The sequence below is a fragment of the Ischnura elegans genome, chromosome 3 (genome assembly GCF_921293095.1).
Source record: "Ischnura elegans chromosome 3, ioIscEleg1.1, whole genome shotgun sequence".
In the NCBI taxonomy this organism is placed as follows: Eukaryota; Metazoa; Arthropoda; class Insecta; order Odonata; family Coenagrionidae; genus Ischnura; species Ischnura elegans.
The window spans coordinates 43,143,031-43,158,610 of NC_060248.1; the positions used below are offsets into that span (position 1 = coordinate 43,143,031).

The 15,580-nt window shown below is 35.6% G+C and overlaps 1 protein-coding gene across 1 annotated transcript in view; it reads left to right on the forward strand.

Annotated features, from left to right (window-relative positions):
- The window catches only part of LOC124155702 (fatty acid synthase-like), a 47,486-nt gene that overhangs the window by 21,693 nt on the left and 10,213 nt on the right, over window positions 1-15,580 (forward strand). The window contains exons 14-25 of the mRNA XM_046529737.1: window positions 812-956; window positions 1,045-1,161; window positions 1,501-1,609; window positions 2,147-2,428; window positions 2,648-2,827; window positions 3,780-4,159; window positions 6,079-6,483; window positions 8,107-8,321; window positions 8,828-9,091; window positions 10,715-10,838; window positions 12,247-12,423; window positions 12,669-12,848. Coding sequence (XP_046385693.1) covers window positions 812-956; window positions 1,045-1,161; window positions 1,501-1,609; window positions 2,147-2,428; window positions 2,648-2,827; window positions 3,780-4,159; window positions 6,079-6,483; window positions 8,107-8,321; window positions 8,828-9,091; window positions 10,715-10,838; window positions 12,247-12,423; window positions 12,669-12,848 — 2,578 coding nt within the window. The remainder of the gene's footprint in view (window positions 1-811; window positions 957-1,044; window positions 1,162-1,500; window positions 1,610-2,146; window positions 2,429-2,647; window positions 2,828-3,779; window positions 4,160-6,078; window positions 6,484-8,106; window positions 8,322-8,827; window positions 9,092-10,714; window positions 10,839-12,246; window positions 12,424-12,668; window positions 12,849-15,580) is intronic.

Here is a 15,580-nt window from a genome sequence, read left to right on the forward strand (position 1 = left end):
TGTGGAGAGGTGGATTTTTCACTTCCTCGTGATAGTTTCACACCATAGTGCACACACATGCTTCTCCTTACATCAATAAAAATGTTTCTACACAATGAAAGACAGTTTCATCAGTATATTATTAAATTAAATTGCAACTGTGCAATCTGTAACACAATTAACAATGTTTAGAACAACATTAATTTCACGTTTGATCAGACTTGATATTTTCCTTCGAAGACAATGAGTTATGGACTGTGTGGCCTCAGAAAGGACAAAAATTATCACAGACATGGGCTGATGGAGGGCTGGTGGTGTTTTTTTTTAGCTATGTAGTAACTTTTGACGTGGTTATTATCCTATGGTGTTGAGATTGGCCGGTGGTGTTTTTTTTCAGCGATGTATGTAGTAACTTTTGACGTGGTTATTATCCTATGGTGTTGAGATTCTCCCGATGGTTGTTCTCTCTCTTGGGAAGAATCACACTATGTGCCTGTCACATTCTGCCTTGGAATTTTCATTGGCTGAAATTCTGTTGCATAACTCCTATGACAGCAAACATTTTAAACAAAATGGTTCACAAGTAGGACAAGCATCGCAATGTAATGGCCCATGGGAAGAGAGGATGGGAACTCTTTCCACTCCCTCTTATAGGATGCTGCATTCACTGAAGCATAAATTTAAAATTTCGGATCCAGATCCGATGCCTTCAGCGAATTTGGATCCAAAGTATCCAGTAAAAGGCAACATCCACGGACATTTGGATCCGAAGTATCCAATCTGACCATCCCTACTTGAAACTAACCTCATGCATGTCCTCACTTCCTTTAAGGCTTTATCAACTGGGGGCTCAACCACGACCAGCAGGGCTGTATCCAAAATGTGAGTTTCCAGTAGGAAGAGGCACGCCTATGATATCTCCTTTGGTGCGATGGGAGCACTCAGATGACTGGTTTGTTACTGAGTACAAGATGGAGGTAAGTCCTTCAACATTTTGCTATCAAGTCTGAAAAGTGAAAGATACTACATAATATGTATATATTAAAATAATGTTATATTATACAGGAGAAAATTACATCAGGAGAAAGGGAAGTGGCAATTAACTTGGCTGAAGAGGAGGATGAATTTTATGTAGGCCATGTAATAGATGGAAGAAACTTATTCCCTGCAACAGGGTACTTGGTAAGTTTCAAAGTAATTCAGAATAGAAATTGCAGTTTGGCATGCTTTGTCAAGATATCCAAATTTAATGCTAAATATCTGAAAAGCATATTTTTTGGATACCCCTCAATCCCACTAAGCCATTCTACTTTATTTTCAAGTTTTATCTCAATTATTTAATTTTTCATGGGGGCACAACAAAATAGTGAATAGATATTTTCTTCGTACATCACAAGCGAAAAGGGTTTTTTTCTTTGCTTCATTTTTTTATCTCATGGATTACTACTTTGAACATCTAATGATTTATGTCTACATATATCATTTCTTATTACAATACTAATTAATCTTTTCCTCTCTTAGGCCATTGTATGGGAAACATTTGGGATGATGAAAGGCAAACTATACACTGAACTTCCTGTTGTATTTGAAAATGTCAGATTTCTTCGAGCCACAAATATACCAAAAGAAGGTAAGCCTTCAGTGATTTCCTTTTTTGTAATACCAAGACTTAGGTCGCATCCAACTCTTGAGTTAAAGCCAAAAGTTATACATATCAGTAGGACATTTATCCAGGCTTGAATAAATTGAATTTCTACCAAGAGAAATTCTTGAGGAGAATGCAAAATTATATTACAGATACCATTTTACGGCCAAATTTAGTTATGAAGAAATCATTCTCAAAAACTGTTGAGATTCTACTTTCCTTCGGAATTTCTTAAGTAAGCAACACATACTTATTACAATAATATTCTCGGGGGAATATCATATTACATATATCATTACATACAAATGAAAATTTTCAAAGGAACAGAGGAAGGTTCAACAGATATATTTTTCTCTATTGTGTCTTTTCATTCCTTGACAAATTTCAGTTGAGCTGCTACAGATAAAACAATTTTTTCAAACAGAAGCCAAGATGTCACAAACTTCATGAATAAAAAAAATTATGACTGACATTAAGAGGTAAATAAAGATAATTTTCATTACAAATTGGATTTTATTACAGGAACGCTTCTCTTTAATGTGATGATTATGAAAGGCTCAGGAGATTTTGAAGTGGTGGAAGGAGGAGTGGCCACTGTCTCAGGTCGTATATCCGTCACTGAGGATGTTGAATCAGAATTTGCTCCGCCTCACACAGAGGACCAAAGTCAACAAATGGCAGAGAAAAATAATGGCGGAGAATTCAATCTCCCTCTTTCCTCAGCTGATGTGTACAAGGAATTAAGGCTGAGGGGCTATAACTACACAGGCTATTTCCAAGGAATACATCAATTGGATCAATCAGGTGAGATCTAACAGCACAAACATAATTACTCTTCATTTGCAGCGTGAAAATGGAATTAACTTTTAATTTCCTCTATTTCTCAGGATTGTGAACTTCTTCATTTCTTGTGACTTTTTGCATTGATTAAATTTTTAAATATTGACACAAATACAATCATTGACAGAAAGAAGTTTTTAATTAAGGAAACGGTTAATTAAAAGCTTTAAATTATACTTCTAGGTAAAACTGGATTTTTGGAGTGGGCTAACAACTGGGCCACTTTCTTGGACACAATGTTGCAAGTACACATTCTCCGGATGGATACTCGTGCACTGTACGTGCCAACATCAATTGAGAAATTGGTTATTGATCCAAAAAAGCACACTGCTCTAGTCAACTCTATTGCTGGAGAAGAGAAATGTGAGTAGACCGCAGTCTGCATTTTTCAAGTTCTGATTCACATAAGTTGTTCATTCTCTGGGCTAAAAATCTAATTGTCAAATATTACAATTAATGGGTGCCTCTGATCCAATAGATGAACAATGAACTTAAATTATGATGCAAATAAGTAAAAAAATAAAATGGAAAAATAGCTATAGTCAATATACCATAACTAAAGTATTTGATGAATCAAAGAAACTGTCAAGCCTCAAATAGAGGATGCTGAATTAAATGTTTCCTAAATGGATGAAAAGTTCTCGGGCTTTCCACTGGGTAATAAAATCCTTCTCTGCCAACGTTTCGATGTCGGCGGAGAAGGATTTTATTACCCGGTAGAAAGCCCGAGTACTTTTCATCCAACACCTACGCCGGGAAAACACCCGATTATGTTTCCTAAATCTCAAAATTTCTATAATTGATAGATTCTTTTCATTAACAAGACACACAGCATATCAAATTTCTGCAGCATTCAGGGAAGAAATTTAGGTTGCAGATTTTTCAGGAAACAATTTGATTGATCCTTGTCAATTCTGCTTTATCTTTCAGAGATGGTAAATACAAGAACATAAAACTTGATATGCATGCATGACAAACTTGTGAGGGCAAGCATTTTAGAACTAAGAGTAAAATATTCTCATCCTGCTCATTTTCATTCCGTGACACTGTAATATTACACTGACCCTCATTACTCTGGTCTTCCAAATATAAAGAAAAAGCCAACTACCTTTAATGTCAACAAAATGACGAATTAGGTACAAATTCTAATACATAGGAAAATTCATTTAGGGGAAGTGCTTGAGCCCAGAAAATATTTGAGTTTATTAATGTATGAAAAACAAAAAAAAAACGTATGAAGACTTTAAGGAAACGTACATATTTATGAATTTTTCGGGGCTTCAGTTTGATTCATGCATTATTTTCAATGTTTCAGATCTTCCTGTTCGAGTACGTCCATCTGTCGGCATCATTGAATCAGGTGGAGTGGAGTTCCGTCGTTTGAAAGCAAGTGTAATCCAACGTAGGAGACCTACAGCTGCACCAGTTTTAGAAGAATATGGTTTTGTCCCTTACAGAGATCCAGCTGCAGTCAAAAAGGAAGATGAGGAAAGAGATGAAATGGCAATTGCTTTAAGAGTATGTGTGAATTTAGTTGTGGAAAATGTCAGCATCAGCAAATTGCGCTTGGTAGAAGAAACACCTCAGAATCCCACAACATTTCCTAATTCAGCTGAGGCCCAATCAACACCCTGGACCCCTACAGTTCTATTGCCATCCATAGCAGACATTCTGTCAGACTTACCATTGGTTCAGGTAAGAAAAACTTTTCACTTTACAAGCTGGACAAAAATCATGTTAGCTATATGTTCGATAACATCAGGCTTCACTACATGGAAGTTATTTATATTAGTCGGGCACATTTAAATTTTTGTAAATGTACAAGATGATGCCACTTAGTGGTGAGCATGTTGTACCAATAATAAAGTTTAGTAGAAAAGTATTAAAATATTTATGAAGATCATTTTAGCTTTTGATTTTAAGGCAAAAAATATTTTAAAATATGTGTAACAAATTGCAGGCACACAATATAAGTTCACATAATTAGGACCCATGATATTGTGAATTTTAATCAGTATATTTCTCAATATGATCAATCAACTTAATCAGTTCCTTCTCTAAATGATGGTTAATGGCATAACAAAAAATATTGCATTGCATCATTATTATTATTATTGCATCAGTATAACTCCAAAATGAAATCTGAATGGAAAATATTTACCTTTCCTTATCACATAGCACATAAATCATGATGTTTCAATGAAAGGAATCAGCTTGGTTGTGAGTGTAGGGGCATTTCTAAAATCTCTTTGTCTGATCAAAAATAGTGGTTCAATACCAAAATTCAAAATGCACACAAAACCAAAAATGAAATGTGTGTTGCCCACAGCACAGGATATCAAAAGTATATTTTCTTAATGCCAAATTAAAATTGTAACAGAAACCCTCTCTCTAACATGGAAAATAATGAAAGATGAAATAGGAAAAAAATGCTCCTCCTCATAATTAATTCTTGGGTCAAAAAAATCCAAGACAAGTAAATATAGAAAAATAATTATAATCACAGACAATATTAGTAAATTTCCATGATATATCTTGATATACCAACCCATATTATAGCAAATTACTTTCATAATCTTTGAGAGTCTAAGTTTGTTGAAAATTTGGTCAGTTGAATGACATTTGGTGCGGACACCTTTCTGTGATTATGTCGTCACATTTTCATTAGTTACCATTGCTTGAACCATTACAACTGAAAGAAATATAGGGTGATATATCATTTCACTGTGGAGATTTGTACTTGAAAAATATTAAACTGTAATTATCAAACAAGTGACTAAAAAAATGAATTCTATCACACATGCAGCAAACCCAAATGTTCCCTTTGTTTAAAAATGCACTCCATTTGTACTTGGAAATAATATTTCCAAGAAAACCATCCCCTATATTATCTACAGTATAGATACCTTTTTGTCAACTTATACGTAACCAAACTCTACAAATGAGGTACCAAAATGCACAGAATTTATCAGAGAACATGCGACGGCATATCTTACTTCCCAAATATTGCTATTGTTTCCTTAAATTGGTTTTTAAAAATAAAAATAAAATAATCGATTAAAAAATAAATAATCGATTCCGGCAAGATCGTCCTCATCCCAAGAATATAGTTAACGCCGTCGGATCCCACCATGCCTTTTAATTTGACCCGCAGACAATTTCCCATTAAGGTTTCCTATGCGATGACTATTAACAAGGCTCAGGGTCAGACTTTGCAAAGAGCTGGCTTATTCCTGCCTGACCCTGTATTCTCTCATGACCAACATTATGTAGCATTCTCTAGGGTAAGATCTTTTCAAAATATTTTTGTAAATATTATGGAAAACGCTAAACAAGTATTAACAGAGGATAGTGTAATTACTTCCAATGTTGGGTTTAAAGAGGTCCTCTGACCTCATTTTGTACGTGAAAATTCCAATTAAATTTGTACATAAGACCCTGCCTTTTTTTTCTATATTTTAAAATTATAAACGCGCCTATCCCTCTGTGGACTTGCATTGAAAAGAGCGGGGGAAGTTTGCTGGGAGCGGGTGCATCACGCTCATAAACTATAATTCTGGATTTTGATAGAAATAACATAAGTAAGGTAATACCCACCTTTATTATCCCAACAGGCAGATATGGCAGTGCTCGCATCATCTTCAACAGCAACCAGTCTCCCAATGGATGAATTAGCATCCAGGAATATAAGAGTTGAAGAGCGTCAGCTATCTGGAGTTAGTGGGATGGGATCCACCAATGCGGGAGCAAATAACAAGCAACAGCAGCAACAAGGTCCAACAAGCTACCACCTGACTGTAGCATCTGATCTCCTACTCCCACCAGGACGGCGTCATGTCCTTGGTGCTGTTGTATCTGGTCTTCAGGATGACAGTTTCTTACTTGTTCGGGAAAGACCTGCAATGTGGGAAGGAATACAAGGAGTGGAAAGTCCAAAAGAAGTCATGCAAGCCAGAGGGCTGGAAGTGATTGTTGAGCAGAAGTACTCAGACAATTATGTGCTACTGCTACTTAAGAAGGTCAGTAAGAGTGAAAGGATTACTTGAGTTGCCAAAAATATATTTATACAGTAATACAATTCTTAACAAACCTCTATATATGTAGTAAAATTTTACAAAAACCTCCTTATAATGAAGTCATTGTTTTGGTTCCAGGCCCTTACAATTGATAATGTAACCTCCCATGATGAACCTCTATAATTACAAAATCTCCTTATAACAAAGTGTACATGAGGGCTCCAGCTAGAAAAATAACATATCCATTGCAAACTTTATCAGTTTGACCTTATTTTTACATTTTTATAAGAAATTTCACTTCCAAATTCCACATTATCACTAGAGTTTCTCCTTATTCCAATCTATGTATGTATAGCCTTTAATATATTTCGCACATCCAATTTGGCTATAACCCAATGCCAAAACCTGTGAAGGACCTTGCAATTGACATTGCTTATCAAAAGAGCCAGTGTGGCTTATGATTCATTCTAATTCACCATCTTTCAGCCTATAATAGATATCGTATAAAAAAATTATTAAATACCTCAAAACAAAATTTCCATAATTTTGTTACAAGGGTTGTATAAACCCATAGGATGTTTGAGTGACCAGATGACATAAAGTTTCAAAGACACATTTCTCCAGATTGCAATGCTTAGCATACATAAGTAGCATATCAAATGAAGCAGCACTGCTACTGAAATACGAGTAATTGGCATAGGTTAACATTCCCTTAGTACAAGGAGTACATTCGGTGATGTGTATGAAATAAAAATGAAGTAAGCACTTCATTAAGATTAGCAATTTTCACAGAAAAGAGTTGGCCTAACCAGAAGAAAACTGAGTATTGGAGAGAATTTGTTTCCATACTAATGAGTATGCAAGAAGACAAAAAACTTTTTCTACCGACTAACGATCCCATTTGGCTTTTTAGAATATTACCCTCAAGAACAGGGGAGGGGGCATTGAAAAGCTATATGTATAGAGAGAATGCCAAGAATGTCACGGTTATGAGTGGTAAACTGTAGGATTTAGCATAATGTAAATCTCATTCAAAATGAACGTTAATAATGAAGAAGAGAAGCATTGGGTTTTTCAAATGGTACAGTTCCAAAGAAAACATATCCCTTATGTAAAATCGCAGAACTTAGAAAAAATTTTGCTCACACATGAAATTGGCAATTTATTGTGCAAAAATGGGAAAATAAAAAGGTACTTAGTATTGAATAAATGACTGAAGTTTTTTATTGCAATGAAAGTTGACATAGTGATTTAACTCCGTATCTATGACACTAAGTTCCAGGTCAAATCCTGAGTTTTCCTGGGCGTTCACGCCATATAATTGCGTGGGGCACAGCTTATTGGTCTGATATTTATCAAAAATAGTTTTTCTGGCTATTTTTCATGAAATCAGGTGGCAGCACGCTAAATTTGGGCACATTCATCGTTTCCAGGTCACTTTAACATACCATATATGGGGTTCAATCTCCTTCAAAGAATTCCAATAGAAGATAAAAGACCAAATGAATTTTCTTGAAAATTATGTTGGACATAGGCATATGTAATTACATGTACATATTTCAATCTGATAATTTAATGTTGAGAATTATTCTAGCAGAAAAAGTTTATCTTTAAAAAATTTTACAGAAATTCCATCCCTTGGACACCAGTGTTGTTAATATTAAAGACGAAGGAGGCCAATTTAATTGGCTTCCAAGATTGAAAGAAGCCCTTAAATCAACACCTCATGGGACACAATCTCAGCAGAAGAGAGTTTACCTGGTATCACAAGGACAGACTCTAACTGGAATAACTGGATTATTTAACTGCCTAAGAAGAGAACCAGGAGGAGAAAAAGCAAGGTGATCCAGCCATTTTAGCCCTTATTTTCAAGCATTGATACAGATTGATTGATGGAAACAAAGAAATATCCATGGAATTTCATCATTGCATACATGACTAAGGAATCATTATTGCTTTGTTCTCTAATCATAAGTGAATTTGGAGAGGCAGGGTGTTCAGATTTACAATTCCTACTTTTATAAAATTTTACAACAAACAATTACATATAATTGTTTTTAAACTTTGGTTCAAAAATTGCAATTAGCCAATGACTTTTTACAAAATCATTCTTCTCAGCATTTTGGAGCACTGAAAAGGCCAATAATACCCATATTCACAATCAGTTGTAATAGGAAATCAGTACTTCATCTTAATGATCACAGCAATAAATTTTCATCATAATTTACAATATCATTCTTTAAAAAAATATTTCACAACAAATTAGCCATTGATAAAGAGTTATTCCTTCATCATGACGTTTTTTTATAAACAGCTGTCATTAATTATTTTCTTACTTTTCTTTAAGGTGTATCCTTATTAATGACCCAGAGGCTCCAGAATTTTCTCCTTCACATCCTATGTATGCACAACAACTGTCACTTGACTTGGCTGTGAATGTTCTCCAAAAGGGTGGCATTTGGGGATCAATGAGGCACTTACCAATTATAGATGCTGCTGACTGCACAGATCCGGTTTTATCAGCTGTACCAGTGCAGCATGCATATGTGAACTTAATAACCAGGGGAGACCTCTCGAGCATCAGATGGTTCGAGAGTCCAATTGGAAAAAGGTCAGTATTAACAATAATGAAACATATACAGCAAACAAACAACATAATTAGGAAGTTTTCCTCGCTATAATGAAAGTTGATGGTCCTGATGAAATAGGTACATATGTTAACCAGGGGCGCAGCTAGGAATTAAGGCTGGGGGGGGGTTTAGGTGAAACTAATACAAGGGTGTGTGGTAGTATGGTATACCCACCAGGATAAGCGGTATGTGCGATATTAATAAATTGTGGAATTTTAAGATAAATGGTTCAAAATGGTGAGTTTTACGGCTTTCTGAGGGATATTTAATTATTCCTTACACTATTCTATTAGTAATATCAATCCAACTAAGTAAAATGGGTTAAAATAAAAAATTTCTCTGAGCTCTGGGGGGGGGGGGGGGTTTATCCCCCAAAACCCCCCCCTCGCTGTGCCACTGATGTTAACCAAGGGCAGAAGAAACGATGTTGTCAATTTTTCAATGATACAGAATCACGGACCAAAGTTAGGGACCTAGCAGCATTGGAAAAACTTTCCACACACTTAAGGGGGAAAAGGCTTACAGGAACTACAAAATAAGATTGAAAACCCCAGTTATATAGGTAGGAAAGAATACCAATATAAGATGAAATGCTGGTCTCAAAGGACTAGCATGAAAAAGTTCTCATACCTCAACTGGACGATTAATGAATGGAATAGACTCCCTGCAGAACTGTTTCAGCCTTATCCTAGCAACATAAAGATTTTCAAGAAGAAGTATAAAAATTTATCATGAGAAATTAATTTCATAGCTATTTTAAATTTTCACTGAAGTTTCATTTTGGTGACGTATTTTCATTAAATAAATTTTAATTAAATATAAACTGTTACCACCTGGAAAATAGCCAACTTGTAACCTGTATAATAATATAAAATAATCGACAAAACTTACTATTCTCCCGCACCCATTCTCTTTTTTTTTTGGGGAAAGAGTCTCAATCCATCCCCTTTTTTCATTCGGAGAGAGGGGATCTTAACTTCCTGATTTTACCAGTTCTCATGGCCAATTGCATAAACCACTGCTGTCATTCCATTCATACAAGTAGAAAAATATCCTTGCTATGAACCATTTCCACATGAGGTAGTTTTTTGCAACCTAAATCAAAAGCATTAATAGTTGCGTTGCAAAAATTTGTCTCATGATGCCATTCAAAAGATGAAAAATAAGCTCGTTCACTGCTGGCCAACCATCAATCTAAGACTTTAGCTAATGTTGCCAAAAATATTTACAATGTGTGGAAATATAACATGCATCACTGGTAAATGCATCAATTTTGGTGATGATATGTATAGGATATTTTTTTCTAGAAAAAATGAATTTTTTATGCAAACGCAGATAGATTAACAATAGCTCTATTTCAAAGAAATGCTATACTTTATGCACTATTGTAAGTGATGAAAGAAGTGGCTTTAAGCAGACAACAGCAACAAAGGGTTATCATTCAAACAAGAAATTTTTAAGGGATTACAATGGGCTTTGACTGTGCAACAGTACATTTGGCCAAGAGCAAGTATTTAGAAAGGAGCATTTTGTCAAGTAAATTACCGAGCAAAAGTGAATTTGACAAATCTATATTTTCTGCAATCAAAATTTCCATTCTATAGTTCTTCAGTTGGTGCTGGAGAGGAGATATGTGATGTATATTATGCTGCCTTGAATTTCCGTGACATAATGACTGCTACAGGAAAGCTGGCTGTCGAAGTAGTCTGCCCACATCGCCTAAAGCAGGTAATTAAAATTTATTTTTCGCGAATTTTCTCTAAATATAGTAACTTTTATCTTTGAATAGTGACGTCGAAATTTAGTTGACAGTATGCACTCTTATGGAGATGCATATCCCATACTACTCCATTAGTCACCCTATGTGTAATTGCCAAATCATCAAATTTCTCCATCTTATGTATGACGATTTTTCTAAATCAGAGTTGGAAAAGTTACCCAAAAAAATGAGCTGATTAAAGTTAACATCAGTAAAGAGTGACCAGCAAAAGTTAAAATTTACTTATACGAAAAAGTAACAGATAAAAGAATAAGTTTTAAAAAATCATTTAATTCTCCGTCATCTAATATTTCCGATTTCTGGGCCAAAAAAATCATGTGAGCCCTCCCTGACAATGTCTCTTCACCTAGTATCCTGTCTCTATGACTGCATTCCAAAGTTTTTTGACAACAGCAATGAATAAGTGTCCATGAAATTAATTCAATTTTTGAATCACAGAGCCCAGAGAATTCCGCAACCAACTGCCAATCATTTAATAGCGCCTCATGTTGCAAGTATGTTAATCAGAGCAAAATATCTGCATCTATTATGGTAAAAATGATCAGCATGATCCAATAAGACTATTTACGGCAAAATTCACGGGCTGTAGTTCTCATCTGGAAGTAATCATTTCTATCATGAGTGAGACTGTGACCGGTCTAATGATAAGAGGAAGGTTTTACTTTTGCATCATCAAACCGGTGTGCAGCAGAAATTATCAGTTCCTCAGTTTGAGTCGAATCACTTCCACAATTAACGTGGCAGACCATACCTAATGCTCTTACTCCCAAATCATTGATGACTGAGAAAGAAGAAATTGAAGCAGTTTGCTCTAGCTATGAGTGGTGGCTCACTGGAAGTGCACATTTACTTTTGTGGACCACACCACATTCTTATTTTCACTAAACATTGGCGATATAGTCCAGGTGTTTTTTGGCAAAAATTTACTTGCCGCACTCAACCATTGAATGCCACTGATATTCAAGCTTTGGTGGCTCAGATGAAAGAGGAAAACTAAAAAGTGTATTTCTGTAGTTAGTGCAAAAATATCCAAAAGTGCAAATATTTTTCACACCAGAGAGAAATATTCTTCTTCAGCATTCGGCCAATAGAAAGTTTCCTTTGTATAATAAGTAGTTCACTGAATAAGGCACCATAAACACCTTCCTCAATTTCATTTAAATTAAACATTTTGGCATGGTGTTCTGTTTAGTGGTCAACACCATCAGGATACCATTCAATGGAACAAATTTTTTGTATTACTGTCCTCCAGAAGACCTGTACTGTAAGCACAAAGAGGAATGCATTTTACCAAGTAGTTCCTCATGAATGCACAAATTTGATTTTCCAACCTTTTTTCAATTAATTCGGAATTAGGAATGTGTCCAAGGATTAGAATTCTCAGGAAGAGATTCTCATGGAAGAAGGGTAATGGGAATGATACCCTCTGGAGCTCTAGCAACAGCTGTAAGAGCAGACAAATATCTGATGTGGAATGTTCCTACAGAGTGGACACTGGAGGAAGCTGCAACTGTGCCAGTAGTCTACTCTACTGTAAGTATTCAAATTATGTAATTTACTTGAGGTGATATACTCATTTAGATAATGAAAAATTAAGATAAGATTTTTAGGTGAATCATAAAACCACAGGAACATGATACCTAAAATTGAAGATTTAAAAAATTTAAAACAATATACTTAAAATAGAATGATTTTACGAAATTAAGAGAGTCAAAGTAAAGTCCTCATCACCAAAATATTTGTTGAAATACAGATAATAATTCCTTACAATTTTCCAGGCATATTATGCTCTGGTCATGAGAGGGGGACTTCAAGGAGGTGAGTCAGTTTTAATCCATGCTGGCAGTGGAGGAGTGGGACAGGCAGCTATTTCCATTGCCCTACATGCAGGTTGTGCTGTTTACACAACTGTTGGGACACCAGAGAAGAAAGCCTTCCTCCTGAGTCGATTCCCACAGGTTCGTCTACTGCAATGAAAAAAATAAAATAACAAGCAAATGATAATGGTTATTACACATAATATGTTCATGATAATATATTAACTGTGTAGAGCTTTTCAAGCAACTTAAAATAGTACATCTCAAGTTGAATGTGGAATGGTTGATCATCCCTCAGACTGTGGGAACGTTTTTAAATGTGTTGTATACTGACTGTGGGAAAACGCTTTGACATGTTTGACCATTGCTCCATTACCTAAGGCAGTTTCCCAAAATTTTTACTGCTACCCAAGTAGAGCCCACGGGCACTCTCCCTCACTGCAGGGATCGCTTATGTGGCACAGCCATCTGTCACAGCATAGGGTGTCTCCCAGGATTTCATATTGTACTGCCTATTTCGTATTGTTTCCTTCCCGCTCCATATTGCTAATATGCTTATGACAAGTGCTCACCCTTTATAGACTCATAGACTCACCCTTAGGCAAGAAAGAAAGAAGAGTTACCTCGGATTAAAAGGGTTCACTCCTTGCAAGACACTCGGCCAGGCTAGAGGGAAAAATATTTCTTGGCTCTCTCCCACACAGGCTGGTAGCTAAAATAATGAACTCCTTAAGCTAAAGGGTTAAAGAACTGCTCACAATTAGATAATAGCTTAGTTTAAAATCAGAGAATTTGTACGGCTGAGAATACTTTTTAGCTCAGTTATTAGCCATATTTTTTAATGAACAATGTACCCTCTTACTGAAAAACTTTCAAGGGAAAGCTAATACAGATAACTACAAACACATATGTATTGACATCAGCACATAGCTGCCACCATATTATTTACAGCCAAGTTGATGATATACTGACCAATTTCACTGTTTAAGGTCTTCTTAAGATATTTAATTTTCGATCGGAAATATGTATTGGGCAACCAAACTTTCATAAATACATACACTGATGAAAATATGGTTTTTAAGCAATACACCTGTGTTTATAACATTAAACCAATGTTTCTGTTTGCATTGGTTATAGAATAGGCCATTGATGTTGATAGTAAAAAAGAGTAGGTATCACAAAGTGGATTCTTCTCAATAAAAAATTAAACCTTTCCACTGAACAAAGTAATAAGAACTCCAGGTTTTCATATTGCAATAGCTAGGAGGGCATTAAGAACGCATACTTTCTTCCCTTGATTAAAAAATTATGCCTAGAAAATAGACTAAAAATATTCAATGGACATGGTCAACAAAGGATGAAATGCAAACAATAACAATTCTAAACACTACAAGCTCTGAAGTTTTGCATATGAGAGTAAAATGATTCTTCAATTTACTAATTAAAGTTATTCTTTGCACTTCTGAAATTGAAAAAATAAAGCTCCACAAATTTTGGAGCGAGGCTTATCGAGGGAGGAGTGTACTAGTACAGAAAATATTGAAATTAATACATGATACTAAATCAGCTAATATACTTTTTTTGAAAATTAAGGCCATTATTACCGCTTATGAAGCCCTCTCAATACATGGTTGTACCACTGTAATTAATTCGTCCGTACATGGCTGTACCACTTTAAATTAATATACCCATGTCTACATCTTAGGGCAACAATAATTTACTCCCAGGTCATCATATTATTTTGAAAAAAAAATTAGACAGCTTTCTGGAATTTAATACAAAAATAAGTAAGTACAAACTATTCTTGGGCTAACTAGCAGGTAAGAAGGCAACTGACAAAGGATCTACCTTGTCGCACATCCTTAACGCTTTTGAGACAGTGAAGTTTTCGCCTTAGCATGACTGCTCTACTGAGCCCCGAGAGATTCTTCTATCCCCTCCGTATGGAGCATTTTTGCAGGACATTCGTGAAGAAGGGTGTTGTGGAAAATCACACACTCTCGGCACCAACCTTTTTCAAGCCTTCCAAGCAGGGAATCCGTATTATCTCCGACTCCGAGGGTAGTTGGGCTCCCTCCTTTCCGGGTTTATAATCCTACCAGCGGCCTTGGTTCGTGGTCAATCATGCTTTGTTTATATGAATTAGCTATAGGTATAGTTGTTGCTTGAACATAAATTGCAGCAAATTGAATTCCTCGTTTTATTCTGAGAGTTATCAAATTTTGAACAAAGCTCTACCGCCCATATTAACACATTTAATGTAGCAACAATTTCCATGCTGATGTTTATACTAAAATCAAGATATATGTTAATATTTATCGTAGAATTTCGTTTAAAAATTGTAAACGCTGCTCAAAAGACAAATAATTCAATTCTTAGTTAATATTTTTTGAGAAAGGAACAAATATTTATTTTGCAAAATGACTGGATAAACAATTGTATGACCGCAGCCCTTACTACTACAAGGGGTTCGGGTACCTGCTCCCGGATTTCAAGGGTACGGCCTAAGCCCCGCAGTGTTGGGTCCGGAAACAAAGATATCACACACCCGCGACCGTCATAAAAGGGGGAAGAGCTAGGAAATGTATTTATTTGGCATTAGTTCACCTGAGTAAGAAAATCTCCGACGAAAATATGCGGCTTTCGTCTCCCGATCAAGAAACGTCCAGACACATATTTACATCTTTATTAGGGAAAAGGTATATTGACACTTATAGTTTGAAGTATTCACTGAAAATGACATTAGGAGGGCCGGAGGCAGTCAAGCCCTGATTGTTTAGGTGGAGGACCATTGACCAGCAGAGACTAATTAAATCATTTGTTCTATTTGTCGCAATAATGACAATTAGGAAGTTAATCTGGAATTAAAATTA